Raw genomic sequence first — 21,826 nt, 5'->3', positions numbered from 1 at the left:
AACAATCCCTTTCCAGACCCAGGTACGATTATCGCCCTTTGCGACACCACCTCCGACATCCTCTCGCTCACACGCACACAGACAATCGCCCACTGATTCCCCGGGAAATCTTTCACAATGCCGTCCAACAGACTCACCTACGTACGTCGCACCGCACTCCCGAGCCCTGGACCAGGCGAATGAGGATCTTGGGATCGTTGGAAGCAAAGACTGACATTGGGCAGAGGCGTCGCGCGCCCTACAACACCAGGAGCCAGAAGGTCCGCGTCATCAAGACCCCCGGTGGTGAACTCCGTTACCTGCACATCAAGAAGAGGGGTACTGCCCCCAAGTGCGGTGTAAGTCAGACTCGGAAGGATACAAAGCCTTGTTGTTGACAGTTTGTAGGACTGCGGTACCAAGCTCCAGGGTATCCCCGCCCTCCGCCCCCGCGAGTACGCCCAGATCTCCCGCCCCAAGAAGACCGTCCAGCGCGCCTACGGTGGATCGCGATGCGCCGGCTGCGTCCAGGACCGCATCGTCCGTGCTTTCCTGATCGAGGAGCAGAAGGTCGTCAAGAAGGTCCTCAAGGAGTCCCAGCAAAAGAAGCGTTAAGCGGTTGCATTGAGTGTCAAGGGGTTTAGCATGTCAAAACTGGGTCTTCGGTGTTCATGTGCATTATGGGCAGTCTCCTGGTTCGGTCGGCTTTTACGATATCAAGATGATTTCTACGTCACTCCGCCAGGATGTAGCTGAGTAGGGTCACGAATACATCCACAAGCTACACGCTATGTTTCCCGACAGACTGCGGTGTGACACTATGATGAGGACTTGGTGGCTTGCATGCTGTTCAGATCTCGTATGCTAGTATGGGTGTCTGAATCTTTTGACCTGTGCGCGAGGTTCAACAGCGGCCAAGGCAACGCCAACAATCTACACCACCATGTTCAACCCAGGTCTGTCTGAATGTACCTGTAACCTGCGTCATGATAGTGATAGCACGCCCTGAACTTACATTTTACCACTGGTCCTCACTGAATAACCTCTTCGGACGAGAAATTACATCAGCACAATCTGGAAATCTGTTGCTTTGCAACCTGATGTGTCTAATGATCGAAATTTTGACGGGAAGAATCAGTGTTCCCATTCTCATCTTTTCATCCCACATTTTGACGATGCATGTACTAATCTTCTGCCAACACGTCCGATGATAACAATGCAAACGTGAATGACCTCAGACCTTAATGGTCCTATTTCGCGCGCTCTCACGCTCATATGCATGCGACATCGAGAATCTTCAGCGCACCAGGGCTAGTCCTGGAATACCCAGCCAAAACGCGAAAAGTCCAAGAAACCGGTTCATAACGCGTAGGTATAGGGCCCGGATAGTTACGGTGGAGATTGCCAGAACGAGGCTTGCCGCGATTCAGCATGGGTGGTCGGATGCTATGATTGGAGAGTCAGAACCAATTCTGACAAGCTCGCCCGCGTCTGAGAGCCCACAGTTCGGCGGCTTCCTGCAGGAGCTTGCAGCTTGTGATAGCAGTCAGGCGCGCATGATCGAGTGAGTCTCCCACGGCATTGGAGTCAGAGTCGTGGCCAGGCAGCCGGTCAAGTTTCGCACGCGCTTGCGGCCTCGGACTCCCTCTGCTGGACCCCCACTTCTACCTACCCTCACAACCTAAATTCCCTGCGATATCGGTCGCATATGTCGAACAATATGCTGCATTCCATGTCACCAACGACGCCCGGACTAAATGGACTGCCGCATCCGTTCCAGAGCCCCAACAGCACCCACACCAGAGGATTCAAGCGCTCGGCTAGCAGCGACGACGATGAGAATGGCGACGGTGATACGCGGCCCTCGTCGTCGTCGCGGCGCAATACCGCGGTGAAGCGCGCCTGCAACGAGTGTCGCCAGCAGAAGGTAAGTTCTTCTTTTCTACATGCCGTCCATGCGCCCATGGAGAAGCTCAATCCCAAGCCTGGGCGCCCGCGTGCGCGCCACTGGGATCAATGCGTGTGACTGTTTACGATGCTCCGCGCCTGTATACGCCCTGCTACCACCAACGACATGCTGTCAGATGTCAATGTTTCATAATCCCGCTAACGGTGCCATTGCAGCTCAAGTGTAACGTCCAGCAAGATCCCTTCGTCAGCTGTGCGCGATGTCAGAAACAGAACCTGCGATGCGTAATCGAGCCCAACTTCAAGCGTGTCGGCAAGCGTAATAGGAATGCCGAGATGGAGAAGGAGATGGAATACTTGCGAGAGCGACTCGCCATGTACGAAGGCCAGTCTACGCCGAACCAGCCTGTCCTGAATGCTCCGCAGCAGACGTCAGACAACCGCACGTTCACTCCCGGCCCAGTCCCCAAGATGGAGGACGACGCCTTCCTACAGACGCAACATACACAAGTGGCGGCAACGTCTCTGCTCGACTTGCGCAGCGGATCGCCCATGTTCTTCTCGCTGGGTGCCGGCGAAGTGCGACTGGGCCACAGTGAGGTCAACGAGCTGTTCGCCGAATACTTTCAGCTATACCACCCATTCCTGCCATTCTTAGATCAAGTGCGTTCGCCTGAGGAGTACTACTCGCAGGACCACAAGCTGCTGTTCTGGGCTATTATCGCGGTAGCCGCACGCCGCTATGGGCCACGGCCGGTTCTGCTGAAGGATCTCTCCAAGCCGCTGAGCGATCTCATCTGGGACTCTATTCGAAATCAGCCGAACCACCATGTAGTCAAGGCCTTGTGTCTTCTCTGTACCTGGCCACTCCCAGCAGAGCGGACAGTGACCGACCCGACTTTCATACTGTGTGGCGCTATGATGCAGGTTGCCATGCAGATTGGTCTGCATCAGCCGACGCACCCGGATGACTTCTCCAGAACGAAAATGCAGCTGCGACGGGAGGACATACACGATCGGCTGAGGACGTGGGCCGTCTGCAACATCGTTGCGCAAACGTGAGTTTGTACCATCAAAGCATACTGCCAAAGCTAACGTATTGCAGTGTGTCAACAGGAAACGGACAGCCCTCGATAACCCTTTACGATTCGACACTCGACTTCAAAGTAGACGACGAAGAGCACATGCGCATTATACCACCCACACTGTTCGTCCGCCTTCGCCAGGAAATGGCTGCGAGCAGGATCAATAAGCTCCTGTACTCCGCCAACAGCCATCGCTTCGCCGAAGGCGCCGCCACAAGCTACATGAGTCTGGAAGCAGATCGTCTCAAGGAAGAGCGTGTGAAGGAAGAAAACAGCTCCCTGGACGGGGTGGACAGCGGTATATATGACAGCCTCATTCATGGGGACTTCTCTGACTTCAAACAGGCCTGGAAGAACTGTACCACTACGCCGTCTCCTTACATTTGCATCTGTACTCGTTCTTCAGCCCGGAGATACGGCTTGAACGGCGGGACGACCTTGTCGCGCTGTACTTCGCCGCGACGGCCTATCTGGAGCGTGTGTTTAAGATACAACACGAGGGCAGGCTGCCTTACGTTCCCTACTACGTCATGCAGATGGCTCTTGCAGCCGGTTTCGCCTTGCTCAAGCTCCTCAACTCAGACTTTGCCAGCAAGCTTCCCGCGAACAAAGGTCGACAATTTGTTCTACAGACTGTGGATGCGCTGAGGAAATCCAAAGTATGGTCGAACGATCTCTTGGATCGATTCGCCGAGGTTCTGGCACAGTTGTGGAAAGAGAGTTCCCGCGGCCGCAGCCTACACAGCCTCTCTCAGTCGCCGTCTCTTAGTAACTCAGGCATGAGCACCATGTTCAATCAGCACAATCAGCAACAGCATCAACAGCAGCAGAGGCGACCAAGCACTGGAATGTTAGATGACCCTCTCGGCCTTATCATCCGTAGTCGGATGAGCATGAGTGTGGTCTTTGACTGCGCGTTCCGCTGGCGAGAAGCGCAGGTTAGTGGAGCTGCGGAACAGCTCGAAAACACGGTCATGACAAACCCCACGAATCCCGACTCGTCCAGTAATTCTACACCACCGCCTGGCGCCGTGGAAAACCCGGCTCATACCTTGCCCAATTTCAACCCACACATCAACACGCTAAGTATGCCACTGCAAATGCCCAATGGCATGGCTAGTGCGAACAGCTTCGAAATGTTCGATTCGGTCTCCTGGTTACTAGACACTCAGCCTGATTGGACGACGTCGTACGGCAATGGCAACTTTGGTAACGAGTTTGGAGTGTAGCAGGCCCACATGATCTTGCTCAGCATGATGAGATTGACTTTCTAGTTTGTCTACTTTCACTCAATTTGGCAGGTGGGGAACTGTTTGCTTGCCCAGAGTGCTATTTGCCCTTGTATTAGCGTGGAGTTTGGAGTTGTGGGTAGGGGAAGGTACGCCTAACTGGTGATGGTCGCTTGGTATTCGGTATTGAGGGAGAGTAGCTCAGTAATGAAGGGAAACTCATCGGTATGAACACAACTTTATCTTGGGAGGTATCTCTACGGAATCAGATTCTTGAGGCATACATAACGCTGAACTTCGTCGAATCATCATGTTGAATGTGATGTGTACGTCCAAGGTAGAGTTCGCCTCTGAGGCACATCTCGGAAAGGTTATAATTAGTTCGGTCTCGCCTCGATGCAAAGAAAAGGAACCTCAAAGGTACACATGTATTGTGTCCAGGGTCATGGTTGCTCCTGCCGTAGCCTCCTCAAATCACTCCTTCCTCAGCCTCCAGCGGCAAGCATGAATAAGCGCCTGCCCGAGCGATCCCAGAAAAATGCAACGTCTCGTCAGATCACCTCCACAACAAAGACCGAAGCAGTTCTCAACTCTCCCGTATCGCCATGACCTCGACCACTTCCCCGCCGTTCTCCCTCGCTTCTCTATCTAACGACCGTCACCCGCGCGTCCTCGAAGCCCACATCGTCATACATATACTCATTCTCAGCACCGCGATCCTACTCCTCATGCAGCTCATCTCGCACACGGCTGCCGCCGAAGCAGTCGAAAGCTATGGTATGCCGAAAGAAGCGAAGAAGGAACTCATGCGAATGTTCTTTGAACGAACGGCAGTTTTCAGTTGGGTCTTTATCTATCTGTTTGTGAGTTTGAGGAGTGAGAGTCTGGTACGATAAGGGAGTAGGGATCGGAATTGAGGTCGGGGAGGCAGGACTGACCGTCAGTGTCAGTTGCCAATATTGACGTGTGATAGGTACCGCTGGATGCGCTGCACGCTTCGCTGTGTATTGGATGGTATGCGGATCAGTTCCATCAGGTACGGAGGGAGAGGGACGTGGGTAAGAGGCGGAGAGCTACAAAAGCATGGCTGAAAAGGTTACGGCAGCGCTTTTCCACATGGTGGAATCAGCAGTTGGAACGTCTCGAAAGAAGAGATGGAGAACAAGAAGAAGAACGCTCGCAAAGACCCGCACACGACATCGAACGTCAGCCATCAAGCCAAAACTCTACACTTCGCGACCGCACATCATCGCACTGGACCAGCGACTCAGACAACCTACCGTCTTCATCTCCACGATCCCCGCGTCAGCACACGTACCACCCCTGCCTCCACCCGGCCTACAAGCCCCTAGCTCACAACCTCCTCCTCAGCCTCTGGGACATAATCATGTTCCTAACTCTCGCCTCCCACATCTACGTCTACGTTACCAACATCAAGCCTGGCCTCGCTTTCTGTATCGGCAAACACCACTATCCACTATGGCACTTTGTAGAGGGCCTTACGTTCCAGGACCGCTGCAATCGCGTCAACTGGGGTATACACAGTGCAGGTGGCATATCAGCGACGGGCGCGATGTTGCTGGCTTTGTGGCATGTATGTGCACTGGTGTGTAGGTTTTGGGGCGGTGTGGGCGAGGGGTCAATACGGAGAATGAAGAGTAAGATGAAGGGAAGAAAGCATAGGGGTGAAGGAGAAGCTATTGGCATGCCGGATTGGCAGTACCCACCGAGAGATGTGGATATACGGTCGAGGAGTTCGCTGAGGAGGAGCATCAGATCAGGAACGCAGTCTGGCACGCAAGCTGGCGCGGAAGGTGGCGAGAGGAGGGAAGGTACGCTTGGCAGGGAGGAGATGGGAGTTGGTATGACGCAAAGAAGAAGAACGAGGAAAGAGAAGAGTGATGCGAGTAGTGACAGGAGGAAGCAGAGTAGAGGGAGTAGGTGGAGCTGGCAGACGGAGGGGTTCTTCGAGTGTTTGGCTTGATTGGTGGTGCTGCATCGCGGGAGATATCCAGGGTGAATTTGTATACGGAAAGGAGTTGAATCTCCTCTTTTGCCAATGATTATGAAGACCTGGGTTGCTTGCCAACCAGGTTGCTGATAATTTCAGCTGAAATTGAACTGTAATTTGACGCTGAGAGCTAAATAGTCTATATCAACCGGTATCTCGTCTGCACCCAAAACGCCGAAGCATGCCAAACGACTTCAAAATCAATGTCCACAGCCACACTCCTCACCGTGAACAACACCACCATCACCTCTCTTCTTATGATCACCTCCATAGCTCGCGAGATGCGTCTGTCCATCCAGCCTCTGCCCCTCCTCAGGGATCTTGCCCATCCAGCTAACCTCCGTACCATTCACATCCAGCACCGTCAACCCCGTGCCCTTCTCCCTAAGCTCCTTGGTAACAGCCTCCACATCCACATCCAGGTAATCCCTCAAGAAGTCTCCGACCTCGGTGTTCTCGTGGTTACCCGCCAGCGCCTTGGCAGCCTCGGGGTCCGAAGAGTATATATTGACATCTGCGCCGCTGTGGCCGTGGGTCGACCAGCCGGTTTGTGAACGGCGGGAGACCATGTCTGCGTATTGGTATAGGGAGGTAATAGGCTCGGCAACGAGATCAGCGACTTCCTTGTCGGTGTAGTCGTAAATGCCCAGACCGGACGTGATGGAACTCCGTACAAAGTTGGCCTTGTCCTCGTCAGATGGGCCGGCGAGGAGGTACTTTGTGTATTCGAGGGCGAGGCGCTCGGCGGAGTGGGAGGCGTTTGCGAGGGGGGAGGGGTACCAGAGGTATTCGGGGTAGGATGCGTGGAGTTCTGGTGAATGTTAGTGAGGGTCACTGCAGTAGGGGTGGGGGAGAACGTACGGCGGGCTACAGCTAGACCACCTGTCTCGTGGTCCGAGGTGGAGACCATGACTGTCTCTGTCTTCTCGTTTTTGATAAAGTCCAGTACGCTGGTAAAGGTCCTGTCGTATGCGAGCACCTCGTGTACCTGAGCAGCGGGGTCGTTGTGGTGGCCTGCGTGGTCGATTCTTGATCCTTCAATCATGAGGAAGAAGCCCTTGTCGCTGTCCCTGGTCGCATCGCTCAGCGCCTTCATGGCAACCTCGGCCATCTCGTGCAGGCTAGGGTAGATGTCGTTCTCGTTGCGGCGGTCAATCTCGTAGGGAATATCTGTGTCGGCATAGAGTCCCAAGATGGGCAGATCTAGGCCCGCTCCTGTTTTCAACATGTCAAAACCCGCGCGGTCGTCGACGTATTTGTATCCTTTCTTCTTGGCCAGTTCCACGATATCCTTGTTGTCGGCGCGGCAGCTTGAGTCGACCGTCGAGTTGGGCAGGAAGTGGCATCGGCCGCCTCCAAACATCAAGTCCACGACGCGCCCAAGCGGGTACTCTCCGACCATCTGTTCTGCGATGCGGTCCTCTTCCGATCGCATGTTTACGTGAGCGGCGAAGCATGCCGGTGTCGCATCGGTGATTCTCGTGGTCACAACGAGACCAGTCATGTATCCTGCCTTCTTGGCCGCTTCCAGCACTGTGCCGCATGGCTCGTGGTCGGGTGTAACGGAGATGGCACCGTTGTAGCTCTTCTGCGCACAAGAGAACGCAGTCGCGCCTGCTGCCGAGTCGGTAATGAGGGAAGAAGAGGATCGAGTCCGCGACTGTCCGATGAGGTGTTGATCGATAACGAGCTGCTCACTCCAGGGTGCGCCGTTCTGGAACTGCATGAACGATCTTGTAAGCGACAGCGAGGTAGGGCCCATGCCATCAGACACCATGAAGATCAGGTTCCTCTTCCCGTTCGCATGTGAAGCCTTGGAGTCGGAACCGGCCTTCTGGAAGATGACGGCGAGAACGATGACGGCCGCGGTTGCGATGACAGCCCAGACAAATAGACCTATTTCCCTCCAGAACTTCCATGATCGCGGCCCGTCCTTCTCCGTGTGTGCTGTTGGGCGGCCTGTGAGCAGGGCTTCATCTTCTGCTATGTCGCGCTCTCCGCTGATGTCCGAGGACGCGCGTGCGGAGAGGAGTGGGCGAGCGCCGGACATGTTCGTGGGTGAAATGTGGTAGACGCTCTAATGCGAGAGTTGAATGTTGTAGGCGGACTAAAGGAGTGTCGGGGGTGTCTCAAGGGGACATGGCGCTGGGTGTCGAGTCAATCTATCGTCCGTCACTCTGTTGGGAGGCCACGAGATGTCGCGCCGGCTGATCGACATTGGGGTGGAACACTTGCGGGACGTGCGCCTCGACGCTAGGAATAGCATCATCTGAAAGTGAGGCATGACCGCTGTACGACACTGACATAATCCTTGCTGCCGTGAAGGTTTGTTAAATACTCAAAGGCAAAGAAGATGGGGTCGTTTACAGATGTCATAAATGGAAACTACATCGCGCTGCACAGCTAGATGGACCCTTAACCACTCTTCCACCCCCACCCAACAACACCATCAAACTCCAGTTCCACTTCCCCATCCTCCCCAACCTCTTTCTGTACGATACTTATCATAACACCATTCAAATCTTCTAGGATTCCCTCTCGCTCGCCCTGCCACCATGTACTCCTTACATATTGCAGCGGAAACTGCATAGTCGCTACGAAAACATCTGGCGTCCCAACGCGCACAGCTTTCTTCTCATTAGAGGTCCCTACTCTTCCCAAGCCCACTGCTTCAAACTGCTGTGCCAAGTATGACTCGTCAGCCCAAAGTCCGCAGAACTTTTCTCGCAGTTCCTCACGCGAGGGCGAGTAAGGCTGTGGCGCGTTCGTGAGAGCGATGCTGCGAGTGAGAAGACTATCCCATGACATGCTTGACCACGTTGCAACTGCTATGTATCCGCCTGGGCGCAACAGTGAGCAAAGATGCATGAGTGTCTGTGCGGGGAGCATGGATATAGCGAAGGAGACGAATATATGTGTGTATGATACCTTAGGGAGAGCTTGGGTTATGTCTGTCTGGAAGAAAGCATTAGTATCAGCCCAGTGCTGGAGCGTCCGCAGACACGGATAACTCACATTCCCATCCACAATCTTCGTATCCAGTTGCTTCCATCCCTGCGTCTCTCCTCGCGCTCTCAAATGTTCCAACATCGGAGGACTGATGTCAGTGCCCAGCACTTTCAGCTGTTCCCACTTCTCTTTTGGTACTGTGTCGTAAATTTCCTGTGCAACAACTCCCGTTCCACATGCGAAATCGAGTATATTGGCTTCAGCTCCTGTTTCGAGATAGGCAGCTATTCCTGATTGTTGGACGATGGTTTTGACGTAAGGACGAGTCGCCTTCTCGGCATTCTTGTACTTTTGCGCGGATTCAGCGTCGAGGAAACTTGCCATTGTGTATCGAGAGGTAGGAAGGGTCATTTTAGATGAGCTGGATATCGGGATGTGAATTGGATCTGATTTGGTGTGTTGTGTGTGATGCGATTAACATGAGGGCCGGCATCCCTCACATATACGATGGCTGAGCATCGTCCGGCAGCACCACATTGCAGACCCTCTTGCTCGGAGACAATGTCAGTGAGCGTATACGATCGGGCGTATAGAGAAAAAGTCTCCACAGTCGATGTCAGCTGTGCTCACGTATGTCTCCGAGAGCGATTTTGGTGATCTCGGGGACTTTACACGACAGGCTAGCGGAACATTCCAATAACCAGTTTCAACGCCCCATGCATGGTTGCGAGACACTCCAGGGTTTCGAAGGTACTGGAACTGCATCAAGTTTCTATGAGAACGTAAGATGAGGAGAACTTGTTGAAATATAATGGGTATACCTTTTCGATCGTCCATGTAAATGCTGACACCCCAAACTCCGCGCTATGCTAATAGTAAAACTCCTCATGGTTTTCTTTGAACAACTGAACTCTTCCGTCGAAGACATGGATAGCCTTTTGCGTTCTGGGCAATCTAAATTTCTTCGGACGAGGTCTCCAGCCATTGACCAAAGTAAACGCATGTCCTTGCTGAAATCTCACCCTCGTTTCCGCAAAGATCGAAAACAGGGCAATTACCGCAAGGCGCATCCACAAAGCCGTTGTAGACCTTGGTGTCGGTGGCGCGTAAGACGGTCCGGTAGTTTGTACCGGAAATCTTCTCAAGCCGGTCGTCGAGAACCATCATCTCCAAAAGTTGCTCCATATCATCCTCTCTTACAGTCTTGCCACGCAGAACCTCCTTCGAGTTGAGCCAGTTGGCTACAGAGGCTGCTGTTGGGTATTGCGGGTTGTGTCGGTGGACGAGCTTGGATGTGTTTGGGTCCTTTGCGGGGTTGTATGGCTTCACGGCTGGCGCCTCTTCTATATCTCGCACGGCGCCCATAACCTCGGCCTTCTTCTGAGCGATAGCAGCTGTCCTGTCGCCCGTCGTGTCGTAGTCGTTCCAATTGCCGGGCACCTTGATGCAGGTTTCGTTCTCCACATGCTGAGCGACGATGCCCGAGATTGTTTCAATCAGTGCCATGTCGAAGTCACCCTCTGACTGCCATGGGCCACCTGCAATGTCTTCTGATGGTTTCAAGTGCTTCAAGAGGTACATCTTCCGGTTGGGGAACTTGACACTCATGACCGACTGCACCAAGTCCTTCGACTCCAAGCTCTTGAGGCATTTTGTGAGGGTCTGTTGTGTGACGTTTGTTTTGGCTCGGAGGGACTTGGACCAGATGCCGTCGGCTTGTACTGAGTCGATGTGGGAGTAGAGGAGGCGTTCGTCGGGTGTGAGTCGTCGCAGTCTGAGAAGGAATGTCTGTCAGAAGAGTTCAAGATGCCATGTCCGCGAGAGTCTAGACCTACTTGTCGGCTTCTTCCCTTGTCCTTAATTTCCAGCACATTTCGCCCTCGAGGCTCATGAGCTTCAACAGATGGCGGTCACATAGCTCTTGCAGCAGCACTATTAGCTGAGCCACAGTATCTGCGATCTGCATGTTGGAGAGGTCGCGCTGGAAGAAGATCTGGCCCGCAGGCCGTTGCGCGCATTTGTCGTATAGAGCATCGGCGGGGCTGATGACTTCGGTCGCGGAGGTTTCGGCGGGCTCCTCCTTTGGCGCGGGCGACGGCGCTACTGCTGAAGCCATGGTGTGCGATATTGGACGGAAGTGGTGCTATCGGTCGGGCATGCGAGTATCACGAGAAGTCGCGAGTGCGTTCAAGTCGCGACATGTGAATCACCAAAAGTTTTGAGTGGAGCCCGCCGCGAACCACGCCCAATCACGTTTCTGTGGCGCAAGTACCCGCTCGAGGTCACCCACCCACCATCCTAGGTTCACTTTTGGAAATCCCTTGTTCTTAGATGACTGCATCAAAACAAATCGGACAGCATGCACCTCGTATAGTTTATGGCAGCTACACCTCCCAGGGGCTATCATAGGCTCGGCGGCATCCTCTCGAGCTTCCAATTTCCCCACGGGACGCAGATGCGGGGAACGTCACACCGAACCTACATCCTCGTCGCGTCGCCCATCCCAGACCTGCTCAGTGCGCCAACGAAAAGCTCCGTATCGAGGTGCAGGTGAATAAGACGCCGTCAGTGTTCCCGTCACGAGTGTTCCACCATCCAGTCTGCCGGCATCGACTATGCCATGGACTAACGTGAGACGTTCGAGTGGCTTGATCTGGCTCGAGACTCTATCGCAGCTGAAAGTAGACCGCACGAGTCCAGACCCCGCATGCGTGTTCCGCTAGATCAGCAGCGTAACCCGGTTAACGACTGTCGAAAGAAGGCCGAGCAGACTACTGCAGCGCGGGAAACGTTAGACGATCTTCTCTCGAGCATTCGACGATCCTGCAACCATGGGTTGGGGACACGTCTTTGTGCAGTCGAAATTATCTAGTCACTGCATATAGAAATCTGCTGCATTTCGACAACGTGTATATGTCGTAGTATCCATGCCTAGCTGTCTGCACGATCCACAGGTTTCCTTCACCAGGGCAACAAGTTCACGGGACTCCCGGTTACCGTCATCCGGATACTGCCCCATCAGCCTCCTCGAGACCACAGCATTCAGCCTCTACCGAACACCCCCGACTCCGGGGCTTCCGCTGCTCAACGCCAGAGCACGTGGATTTGGCTTGCGCGTAACATTCTGGCCCGATGAAGACGTTCGAGATACCAGTCGGTATACGAGAACTTGCCCTTGTGTAGACAAAGTAGATCATTACTCCGGATTTCTAAAACGTGGCGCTGACATGACAGTGTCCCCGGCTATCTGGAACCTGCCTTCACCACCTGGGCAGGTAAGTCTCCACCTAATTCTGGGGTACCCCAGATTTTCACCCATGATTCGTGAGCCTTTTGTGCATGATAAAGATAACCCAGAGCCCAGTGTGGTTGCACAACTCTAGCCTCTGCGTTTCTTACGCAACCTTCCACAGAGGCCGTCAACATCGAACCAACATCAATTCATCATGGCGGAAGAGAAGCAATACCGCGAAGAAGTCACCACCACCAACGAGAGCCTCACTCATCAGCATACTACCAGCAGCCATGGCCTTCACCACGATCATGTCGCTCAAGAAGCCCTTGGAGGCCATACCGCCGATCTGGGCAAGTCATACTTCACAAGCATCAACTTCATCGGCACTGTCGTGGCCACATGTCTTGCGCAAATCTCTGGGTATGTCCTTGCATCAATCACTGGAGGTGAAGGTACTAAAAGTTTCCAGTTACCTAGGATGGGTTCTTCCCGCAAACACATTGAGCCTCATCAACGCAGCGATCGGACCGTCACCCGACATCATCTGGGTCGGTATTTCCTGGACAGCTGGATTCGCCATCGGTTTCACACTCGTCGGTCGCCTGTCAGATATCTTCGGTCGTAGATGGTTCTTCATCTGCTCGTCGATCCTTGGTCTCATTGGAAACATCATTGGTGCAAGTGCACAAAGCATCAATATGCTGATCGTATGTTCGACCGACTACAGCCTACAAATGATGTTAATTGTTCTAGGCTACAAACTCGATCAACGGTCTTGCTGCAGCCGGCCAACTTTCGTTCCACATCATTCTCGGCGAACTCGTTCCAAACTCACTGAGAGGTCCGGTGAACGCTTTCGTGCTATCGACATCAGTGCCGTTCGCCGTATTTGGTCCGCCAGTAGCACGATCTCTCTATCAGACTACCGAGCTGCAATGGAGATGGTGTTATATTCTCGGATGCATTGTTAATGTACTTGCAATCGTTCTCTACTTCTTCTTCTACTTCCCACCAACATATGTAAGAAAGCCCATTTCAGCCAATACAAACCCGACTAACAAACGCAGGAAATGCTTCACGTTGGCGGCAAATCGAAACTCAAACAACTCAAAACCCTTGACTGGATGGGTATCTTCTTGTTCTCAACTGGCCTCGTCGTCTTCCTCATCGGCATGAACTGGGGCGGCTCTGCATACCCATGGAAGAGCGGTCACGTACTGGGAGCACTGTTTGCCGGCTTTGCCACTCTAGTCGCTTTCTGTTTCTGGGAGGCCTACGCCCCAGGACTGGAATATCCCCTCATTCCTTTACGTCTGTTCAGGAACATCGAGTACGATGCCAATGTTGCTTGTGCTAGTCTGGCAGCCATTGTCTACTACGCAAACTCGATCATCTGGCCTACGATGGTCTCCTCGCTCTTTACCACAGACATCACCAAAATTGGATGGCTCTCGGTAAGTCAACCAACAATCATACCATCCTGGTAATCTTGTTCTAACAAACATAGTGCGCCGTTGGTGGAGGACTTCTTCTCGGCCAGATCCTCGGAGGCGCCGGTGTCCGCTACCTGCCACGCATGAAGATCCAAATGACCGTCGCAGCCGTTATAACCACCGCATTCGTCGCCGCGGTCGCCGCCTCGGACGAGACAACAGAACAACGCACAACCGCCCTGCTCCTCATCGGCACCATCGCCGCAGGCTACATCGAGAACCTCACTCTATCCAGCACAGCCTACCTCTGGGACCCCGCTGACATCGGTCTGGTCACTGGTGTCATGGGCGCTATCCGAACGGGTCTCTCAGCCATTGCTACGAGCATGTATTCTTCCATCCTCGCTACCGAGTCTGCAAAGTACATACCGCAAAAGGTCATGCCTGCTGCGCTTGCTGCTGGTCTCCCCGAAACGTCACTTCCGGCCCTGTTCACTAGTATCACGGCTGGTGATTTCAGTGCTGTACCTGGTATTTCACCTGAGATTATCGCGGCAACGGGACAGGCTGTCAAGAGTGCGTATGCACTGTCTTTCCGCACGGTATATCTCTGCACACTTCCGTTTGGCGTGCTGCTCATTATTGCGGCGGTGCTGTCGCCGAATGTCGAGCAGTATCTTACGGATGAGGTGGCGAGGAAGATGCATGGTAGGGGTGATGAGAAGGGCGATCAGGCTGTTATGAAGGAGGTCGTCGATGCTTGAGTAGGGAGCACATTGGGCTTAACAGATAGCATGGATGTTGAGTCCCCCCGAGAACTGAAACAAACTGAGTCTCTCAGCTGCTAAGACAGACCAAGAACCCTTTTCATACAAACGATACTATGACCATGCTTTTGATGATTAGCGGTGTTGCCCTGATCGCATACCTTGAGAAGTGCCTTTTCCTGTAGCCATCACGCCATACGTAGCCCCATATCGACAGGACATATCCGTCCATACCATTTCTTCATTGCTATAATCAAAAAGAAGTCCAAGTCGCGCCCTATGATGCAGACCTAAAAACTCATACACACGCACCACTTCACCTCTTCTTATTCCGCTTAGCCGCCCTCTTCTCACCCCGCACATCCTTCTTCAACCTAGCATCCACCATCTTATACTTACCCTTCGTACCCTTGGGCCTAGTCTTGATACCCTTGTTACCACCCCTAGCCACAATGACGCTGACCTTCTGCTTGGGCTTCTTCTTAGCGGCTCTCGACATCAAGCGTGCAATACTCTGTGCCTTTTCCTTCTCCGTCATACCCTCCTCGTCGGCGAGGAGCGCAGACTTCTTCTTCAGCTTCTCCATGCGCTGGGCGGCCTTGAACTTCTTGCGGGCTTGTGCTTCGCGGACCTTCTTGATGGGTCGTGCGTTCAGGGCGCGCAGTTTCTCCTTGATGGCTGAGGCTGCGGCGGCGGTGGTCGGACGTTGGAGCTTGGAGTGCTTGTTTTCGTCGTCGAGGAACCAGTCTGGTAGGCCGTCGACGTCGCGGAGGGAGTAGCGGTTGAAAGATTCGTCGAGGAGATCGTACTTTGTTTTCTGGCCTGTGGCCATCTGGTGAGCGAGGGTCATGGCTTCGGCGGTGATGATGTCGATGTCTGGCCTGCCGTTCTTCATGGGCATGCTGTCTTGCTCCCATTGATCTTCATCGCGCTTGACTTCTTCAATCTTGTCGTCATCATCTGAGGATTCCTCGTCGAATGCTGAGGGTGAGGCGGTCTTGGTAGCCGTTCTTATGCTCAGTTCCTTTTCAGTAGCTGGCGCGGGTGTGGCAGATTCGTCCTTCATCTCAGTGTCACCTTCAACGTCGATGCCACTGTCATCGTCTTCCTCTTCCAGATCCTCGAGCCCGTCGATGCCCTTGAAGATGTCCTGGTCGAAGAATCGTGCTGCGCGCTTGGTGAGACCTGTCCTGGGCTGCTCTTCGTTGTCGAGGTCGGTGATGAGGTTCTTTGGGCCTTCTTCCTCGTCATCGCTCCAATCGCTGTCGGACTGTACAAGCTCTTCATCGTCGCTTTGTTCCTTTTCTCCGTCAGAGAAACCATTCCACTCTCCATCGTCGTCCTGTTTCCTCGCACGCTTAGCTCTGTACTTGGCGTCTCGTGCTGATCTCTGCTCAACGTATTCGCCGTACATGTTATCAAGGTCTCGTTCAAGACGATCCTCTTCGTCGTCAGTCTCCGGTTCCTCCTCTTCCTCCTCTGGCTGTTCGCGTTCAATGACTTGCGCCATCTTGCCCTTGGCGATCCTGTTGAGAGCACCGGCCTTGTCGACTGCCTTGAGTCCGAACATGGAATCCTCGCCAGTTGGTCCGGCCTGTTCCAAACCGATCTCGAAAGGTGTAGCCATGTTCATCTGTAAACGAGTAATCTCCTTTTGCTTCCGCTCGTTCTCAGCTCGGCGCTGCTTCTTTCTCGACTTGGAGTCTTTCTCCTTCAGTCGCTCCAACTCCTCTTGAATCTGCATCTCCTCGTCCATCGACTCGATCTCAGCGACCTCATCGCCTTCTTGCGCTTCTTTGGCCTTGGCTTCTTCTTGAGCCTTCGTCTTCTTGGTCGCGAAACCGAAGATCTCGCGCACCCTCAGACGCCAGCGCAGAAGTCGCTTGAAGTCAGCCCGACCCAAAACCTTTAGATCGGCACAGCAGTCCCTGATCTCCTTTGTTGTTTCCGGAAGCTTGTCGATGGTCGCGACAGCGATGTCGCCGTTCGGCTTCTGTTCAAAGCTGAGCTTGTTCAAGCCACCCAGCATAGCGATGGGGTCGGTGGTTTGGATGAAGTCAGAGACAGGCACCTCCTTGAACTGTGTCCAGTCACCCTCCTCGTAACCCTCACGCTTCCTCTTCTTGACCTCAGGCTTGAAAACCTTGGCTTCGTTGTTCGGGGTAGGGTCTGAGAGTTCGGCGAAGACACTGCGGGCGTCGAGGAACTTGGGATCGAGGTGCTTCGGGGCCTTGTAACCGCGGCAGACGACGAAGATTTCGGCGGAGACGTTTCGGGAGGACGGGGGCTTGGTTGCTTCGACCTTGGTGAATAGCTGGTTAAACACCCAAAGGAGCGAGTTGTAGTCCTTGGATCTGAAAATCTTGGTGACGAAAGTTCCTCCTTCGACCAAGAACTCTGTAGCCAGCTTCATAGATTGTAGAACGAGCTCTGCTTGGGTGAAAGCATCCTGCACCCAGGCAGTTCCGACGTTGGGAGCACCATCGTGGAGAACAGTGTCGCACTTGAGATGCTTGAGATGTTGGCGCAGAGTCGCTCGGCACTTGTCCGTGGTAATGTCGCTCTGGAAGGTGATGCATCGTGGGATGGGTTTGATTGGGGCGAGATCGACACCGACGATGAGGGAATGCGCGGGCATAACCTGGGGGTTTTAGCATGTGGGCGCATGGTGTATAAAATAGCCACATACCTCGGAAGCGACCTGACACCATGATCCGGGCGCAGCGCAAAGATCAATCAAGACTTTGCTCTTCTCGAGGAAGTTGTACTTCTTGTTCAGCTGGATCAACTTGAAGGCGGCACGCGCACGATAGCCCTTCTCCTTGGCGAGCTTGTACCATTTGTCAAGACGACCTTTTCCGTGCTTTTGGGGGTTAGTAACTATCGCCAGGATTAATTCTGTACTTGCGCACCTTCTTTTGGATCGCCATTGCTGCGGTTTGGCGTCGTGGTACTGCGGGCAAAAGTTCGCGCTACAAAATTTGGGAAGCCCGGCAATATCGCTAGGCGGTGGCAGAATGCACGCTATCAGGGTACGCTAATCCGGGACTAGTGCACGGGATGGGCCCACATGCGTCATTGCTGGTTCAGCACGACGCGCCTGGTCCACCTCGGGATGAAGGTATGCTGCCAACTTCACGTGTCTTGCCCGTGCTGATGCTTGTTCCAGCGGTCGCATCGCCTTCTCAGCTCCTTCACCCTCCCTGCCGGAATGAACCCACGCAAGAAGTCGAAGCCAAACCCCGAGGCTCCCTCCGACGCATCCACCAAGGCCCCAGCAGTCCCACACGATGCAAGTACGACCGACACTACTCCCAGCAGTAGTGACATCCTGCCAGATGCACCCTCGGACCAGTCGGTAGCAGCGTCAGCGTCCTCAGTTGGCGCCACAACACCGACAGCCTCCGGGACACAGACACCGCGAGGCAAGAGGTGGCTTTCGGGCACGGGCAGTTGGCGGTCGAAAGCGCCTGCCATAGTCCAGACCGCGAAGGAAAGCATCGGAGTCAGCGGGGGCGCGACAGGCGAACTACCTGATGACGAAGCGAAGAAGCCAAGAGACGAGTCGCCCAAGAAGTTCCTCACCAAGCGCAAGTCGAGCAAGGGCGATGCCATACCCGCCTCCATCACCCAGGTGAACGTATCCTCAGACGGTCTCCTCGACGAAGCCCCAAAGCCAAAGCCACAGCCACAAGAAGTCGAAGAGACACCAGCGCCCCAAGTTTCCGAACCGCCGTTACCCCCCGAACCACCCAAATCACAAGTGGATGCAGCTGCTAGTGCATGGGGATGGAAATCTTGGTGGTCACGCCCCGATGGGTACGCAGATCCAGCCAAGGTCAAAAGCGAGGCACACTCCAGCGTTGACGAGGCTTCCACCACGCCACTTCCTGGACCGACACCTTCAGAAGAGCCAGACGCGCAAACGAAGGGCCTAGATGTTGGCGCTATCCAACCCAACACCGACCAGGTCGCAGATGCAGATGGGAAGGATTCGCCGAAAGAAGCGGCACCTCGTCCAGACACAGAGTCGAGGGCTATAGCATCTACAACTGCCAAAGTTCTGGCGAGAGCTGCATCTGGCTCTTGGTTTTGGACGTGGAGTAGTGCGCAGAATGCGCAGGCGAATCCACCTCCAGTCGAGCCTCCCACTGAGAATAGCGACTCAGTTAAAGTCGATACCGAACCTCAGACGCTACCCGAAGCACCTGCCGAACCCGAACCCACTGCCCCCCAAGAAACACCAACACCCACAACTTCCGATGCGCCTATTGAAACTCCTCAAAAGAGTACTGCAGGAACCTCGAAAACGTCCGCATGGGCGTTTTGGTACAGAGGCAAGCCAGAAGACGAAAAAAAGCCAGGAGAGGCTGGACCGCAGAAACATGTCGGCGAGGTCGCAGTGTTCGATACCCCCTCACAATCGAACCCAGAAGCAGCGCAGTTCAACGAGCAAGAGCAACCCAAAACAGACGCAGAGATACCCAAAGAACCACAGCAGCCACCGAAAGAGGAACCGGTGACTAAGAAATCATTTGCATCATTACGAGGCCGACCGAAGACAAAGCCTCCCGCTAAAGACACGCCAGCAGATACTCCCACGTCAAGTAAGCCCGCTACGCCGACGAAGGCCTCACCAGTGCTCGAGCCTACGAAACCCGAGACGAAACCCGACGCGAAACCCGAGACAGGAACTGCTGCTAAGCAAGCGCTCAAGCAGGCAGCGAAGGCCAAGCAAGGACCGGCGAACCTCCTGCTACCAGAGTTCAGGACAACCTACCAAATGGTCCAGCAACCAAACTTCTGGAAGCAGGTCCGGCGATATTTCCTCGGAAGCGAGCCTGCGACCCCTCACCTACATATCAACCCGGCACCGCCGAAGATCAAGAAGGCTGTAGCGATTGGCGTACATGGCTTCTTCCCTGCACCCATTATTCAAAAGGTGCTAGGGCAACCGACGGGTACATCAATTCGATTCGCGAATGCAGCGGCAGCAGCGATCAAAGACTGGACCGAAGCGCGGGGATACAGTCCAGAGATTGAGCAGATAGCATTAGAAGGAGAGGGCTTCATTGCTGAGCGCGTCAACTCTTTGTGGAAACTCTTGCTGAACTGGATCGATCATCTGAAGCAAGCCGACTTCATCTTAGTCGCCTGCCACTCGCAGGGTGTGCCGGTAGCCATGATGCTCGTGGCGAAGCTCATACAGTTCGGATGTGTCAACGCAACAAGAATTGGAGTATGCGCCATGGCCGGTGTCAACATGGGCCCATTCATCGAGTACAAGACGAAGTACTTTGGCCCTACGGCTGCCGAGTTGTTTGAGTTCTCCAACCCTAAGAGTCTTGTTAGCCAGATGTATCTCGCAGCTCTAGACGAAGTCCTTCGATTTGGTGTGCGGATACTATACGTTGGTAGTATCGACGACCAGCTGGTCTCTCTCGAAGTAGGCAGACCGTTCTTGAAAAGAAGTTTTTGCGCTCACTAACACACGTCAGTCGTCAACTTTCTCAACGCTATCGCATCCTTACATATACCGCGCCGTCTTCGTCGATGGCCGCATCCATGCGCCAGACTTCCTAACCCACCTAGTTGGCTTCGCGCTGAAGCTACGCAATCTGGGTCTCCCCGATCACGGCCTCATTCGCGAACTCTCCCCTGCCCTCGCAGGCTCCCTTTATGGCGGCGAAGGTCACTCTCGCGTCTACGAAGACCCTGCCATCTATTCCCTAGCCGTCCAACACGCCCTCGAAACAACATCACTAACGACACCAACAACGACTAAAGAGCGACCGAACACTGCGGGCAGTTTCCAGGGCATCAACATCCCCATCATTGGCGAGAAGCTCGCAAATAACAGTAAGAAGGAGGACGTGTTCAAGCTCAGGGTGAATCATTACGAGCCATCTGCCACCACAACAAACCCGAACCCTTACTTCCTACCGTGGGCGATGAGAGGGCTGCTAGAAGAAGAGTTCGTCAAGAAAGAACTTGGAGATGAAGTGGAGAAGTTGCTGGGCATGTTTGAGGCATGGAAGCCAACTGGGAAACAGCTCAAAGACGTCAAGTTTAGACTTGAGGGAGTGCGAAGTAAGCTCTAAACAACTGAAGGGGAACCCAGTGTTGACTGTAACTGTATGAATATGCGAGCGTTATCTGGAATGGGTTGGCGTTCAAGAGGCGCTCAATTTACGTGGCGGGAAGATACCATACATTGGGCGTAGAACACATAGCGTATTGTATTCTTGCAATTGGTTTACACAAATGACATCTGATCATGGCTCTCCTTTTCTTCTTCAAGATACATGATGAGCAGTCGATGACGAACAGATCCACTAGTTTCATCTTCAAACAGCTCTGCTAGGCAATTATCTAGTTGTCGTCGTAGAAGATCTCCTTGTACCGATGTGTAGCATCTACAACAGCGTTTGCGGCATTGAAGTCTACTCTTGCGTTAACATGAATCCTACTTCGTAAGGGAGGGCACATACCGATGTTCGTCCCAAAGTCCGTAGCAGCTTGTACCTTGACATGTAGATTCTGGTCTACTTTGCCGATGATCTCTACTGCGTGACCGACGGCGAGGTGTGAATCCTAGTTGGTCCTTGTTAGCTTGAACAGTATGAAAGCGGAGATCAAAATACCCACCCTGTTCAAAATGACATCAACATTGCCTCCTGCATCGATAACTGCTGTCTCGCCGCGCAGTTGTACGACTTTGCCTAGCATGCGCACGATGCGGTGTTGGAAGTTTGAGAGGTGTGGGGCGAGGATGCGGGGGGTTTGTGGGTGGTCCATGGTGGAGCTAGCTTTTTGAGGATTTTCTGCGCAGCAACTTTGTGGGCTCTGGATGCAAGGTAGATGTGCTGTGCTTTTGCCGAGTGATGGTTTGTGGCAGGCGGAGATGGTGCTGCGTGTTGTGGTGTAGATTGGTCTGGACGGCAAGGTGGGGATGAAGGAAGGTTTGACGCGTCGCGTAAAATGCGCTAGCACGTGAGGGCGCTTGGTCTCCCCTTCCACTGGCCGCCGTGGCAAGATGAGATGAGACTCTCAATACAACACCTGCATCGTCCCACCGCGACATCAACACCTGCCAAGTTCTATACTAGAGGCTCAATTCTTGATATGGGCGTGTAGCTCATTGACAGAGTACCTAGGTACTGACAACGTTATCGACCGCGGTACGTTACCCCGGACTGCGCCGCAAAACCGATCGTTCCGCCATGTAGT

General features: G+C 53.8%; 8 protein-coding genes across 8 annotated transcripts; 4 read left to right on the top strand and 4 right to left on the bottom strand.

Moving 5' to 3' along the window:
• Nucleotides 1–117: 117 nt before the first annotated feature.
• On the top strand, nucleotides 118–594 carry RPL34B (60S ribosomal protein L34B; the record flags this gene model as incomplete). Its single annotated transcript, XM_049386649.1, has 3 exons — nucleotides 118–141; nucleotides 225–338; nucleotides 388–594. The coding sequence occupies 3 exons, from the start codon at nucleotides 118–120 to the stop codon at nucleotides 592–594; spliced, it is 345 nt and encodes a 114-aa protein (XP_049245419.1).
• Nucleotides 595–1,687: 1,093 nt separating this feature from the next.
• J4E84_004039 (uncharacterized protein) lies at nucleotides 1,688–4,201 on the top strand (the record flags this gene model as incomplete). Its single annotated transcript, XM_049386648.1, has 4 exons — nucleotides 1,688–1,906; nucleotides 2,104–2,945; nucleotides 2,993–3,270; nucleotides 3,318–4,201. 4 exons carry the CDS (start codon nucleotides 1,688–1,690, stop codon nucleotides 4,199–4,201), a joined length of 2,223 nt encoding a protein of 740 aa, XP_049245418.1.
• Nucleotides 4,202–6,412: 2,211 nt separating this feature from the next.
• J4E84_004038 (uncharacterized protein) lies at nucleotides 6,413–8,262 on the bottom strand (the record flags this gene model as incomplete). The annotated part of the gene is made up of 2 exons (XM_049386647.1): nucleotides 6,413–7,023; nucleotides 7,074–8,262. 2 exons carry the CDS (start codon nucleotides 8,260–8,262, stop codon nucleotides 6,413–6,415), a joined length of 1,800 nt encoding a protein of 599 aa, XP_049245417.1.
• Nucleotides 8,263–10,115: 1,853 nt separating this feature from the next.
• J4E84_004037 (uncharacterized protein) lies at nucleotides 10,116–11,277 on the bottom strand (the record flags this gene model as incomplete). The annotated part of the gene is made up of 2 exons (XM_049386646.1): nucleotides 10,116–10,935; nucleotides 10,997–11,277. 2 exons carry the CDS (start codon nucleotides 11,275–11,277, stop codon nucleotides 10,116–10,118), a joined length of 1,101 nt encoding a protein of 366 aa, XP_049245416.1.
• Nucleotides 11,278–12,607: 1,330 nt separating this feature from the next.
• J4E84_004036 (uncharacterized protein) lies at nucleotides 12,608–14,593 on the top strand (the record flags this gene model as incomplete). The annotated part of the gene is made up of 5 exons (XM_049386645.1): nucleotides 12,608–12,816; nucleotides 12,866–13,103; nucleotides 13,150–13,416; nucleotides 13,464–13,850; nucleotides 13,904–14,593. 5 exons carry the CDS (start codon nucleotides 12,608–12,610, stop codon nucleotides 14,591–14,593), a joined length of 1,791 nt encoding a protein of 596 aa, XP_049245415.1.
• Nucleotides 14,594–14,912: 319 nt separating this feature from the next.
• Nucleotides 14,913–17,526, bottom strand: SPB1 (AdoMet-dependent rRNA methyltransferase spb1; the record flags this gene model as incomplete). Its single annotated transcript, XM_049386644.1, has 3 exons — nucleotides 14,913–17,237; nucleotides 17,286–17,459; nucleotides 17,509–17,526. 3 exons carry the CDS (start codon nucleotides 17,524–17,526, stop codon nucleotides 14,913–14,915), a joined length of 2,517 nt encoding a protein of 838 aa, XP_049245414.1.
• Nucleotides 17,527–17,711: 185 nt separating this feature from the next.
• On the top strand, nucleotides 17,712–20,697 carry J4E84_004034 (uncharacterized protein; the record flags this gene model as incomplete). Its single annotated transcript, XM_049386643.1, has 3 exons — nucleotides 17,712–17,717; nucleotides 17,766–20,042; nucleotides 20,095–20,697. 3 exons carry the CDS (start codon nucleotides 17,712–17,714, stop codon nucleotides 20,695–20,697), a joined length of 2,886 nt encoding a protein of 961 aa, XP_049245413.1.
• A 271-nt stretch (nucleotides 20,698–20,968) lies between these two features.
• Nucleotides 20,969–21,394, bottom strand: J4E84_004033 (uncharacterized protein; the record flags this gene model as incomplete). Its single annotated transcript, XM_049386642.1, has 3 exons — nucleotides 20,969–21,039; nucleotides 21,088–21,190; nucleotides 21,245–21,394. The coding sequence occupies 3 exons, from the start codon at nucleotides 21,392–21,394 to the stop codon at nucleotides 20,969–20,971; spliced, it is 324 nt and encodes a 107-aa protein (XP_049245412.1).
• Between the last annotated feature and the right edge of the window lie 432 nt (nucleotides 21,395–21,826).

Source organism: Alternaria hordeiaustralica, assembly GCF_023758085.1.
Source record: "Alternaria hordeiaustralica strain BMP 2776 chromosome Unknown scaffold_6, whole genome shotgun sequence".
NCBI lineage: Eukaryota > Fungi > Ascomycota > Dothideomycetes > Pleosporales > Pleosporaceae > Alternaria > Alternaria hordeiaustralica.
The sequence above is the reverse complement of the archived record's forward strand: the minus strand, read 5'-3'. Positions and strand labels throughout refer to the sequence as shown.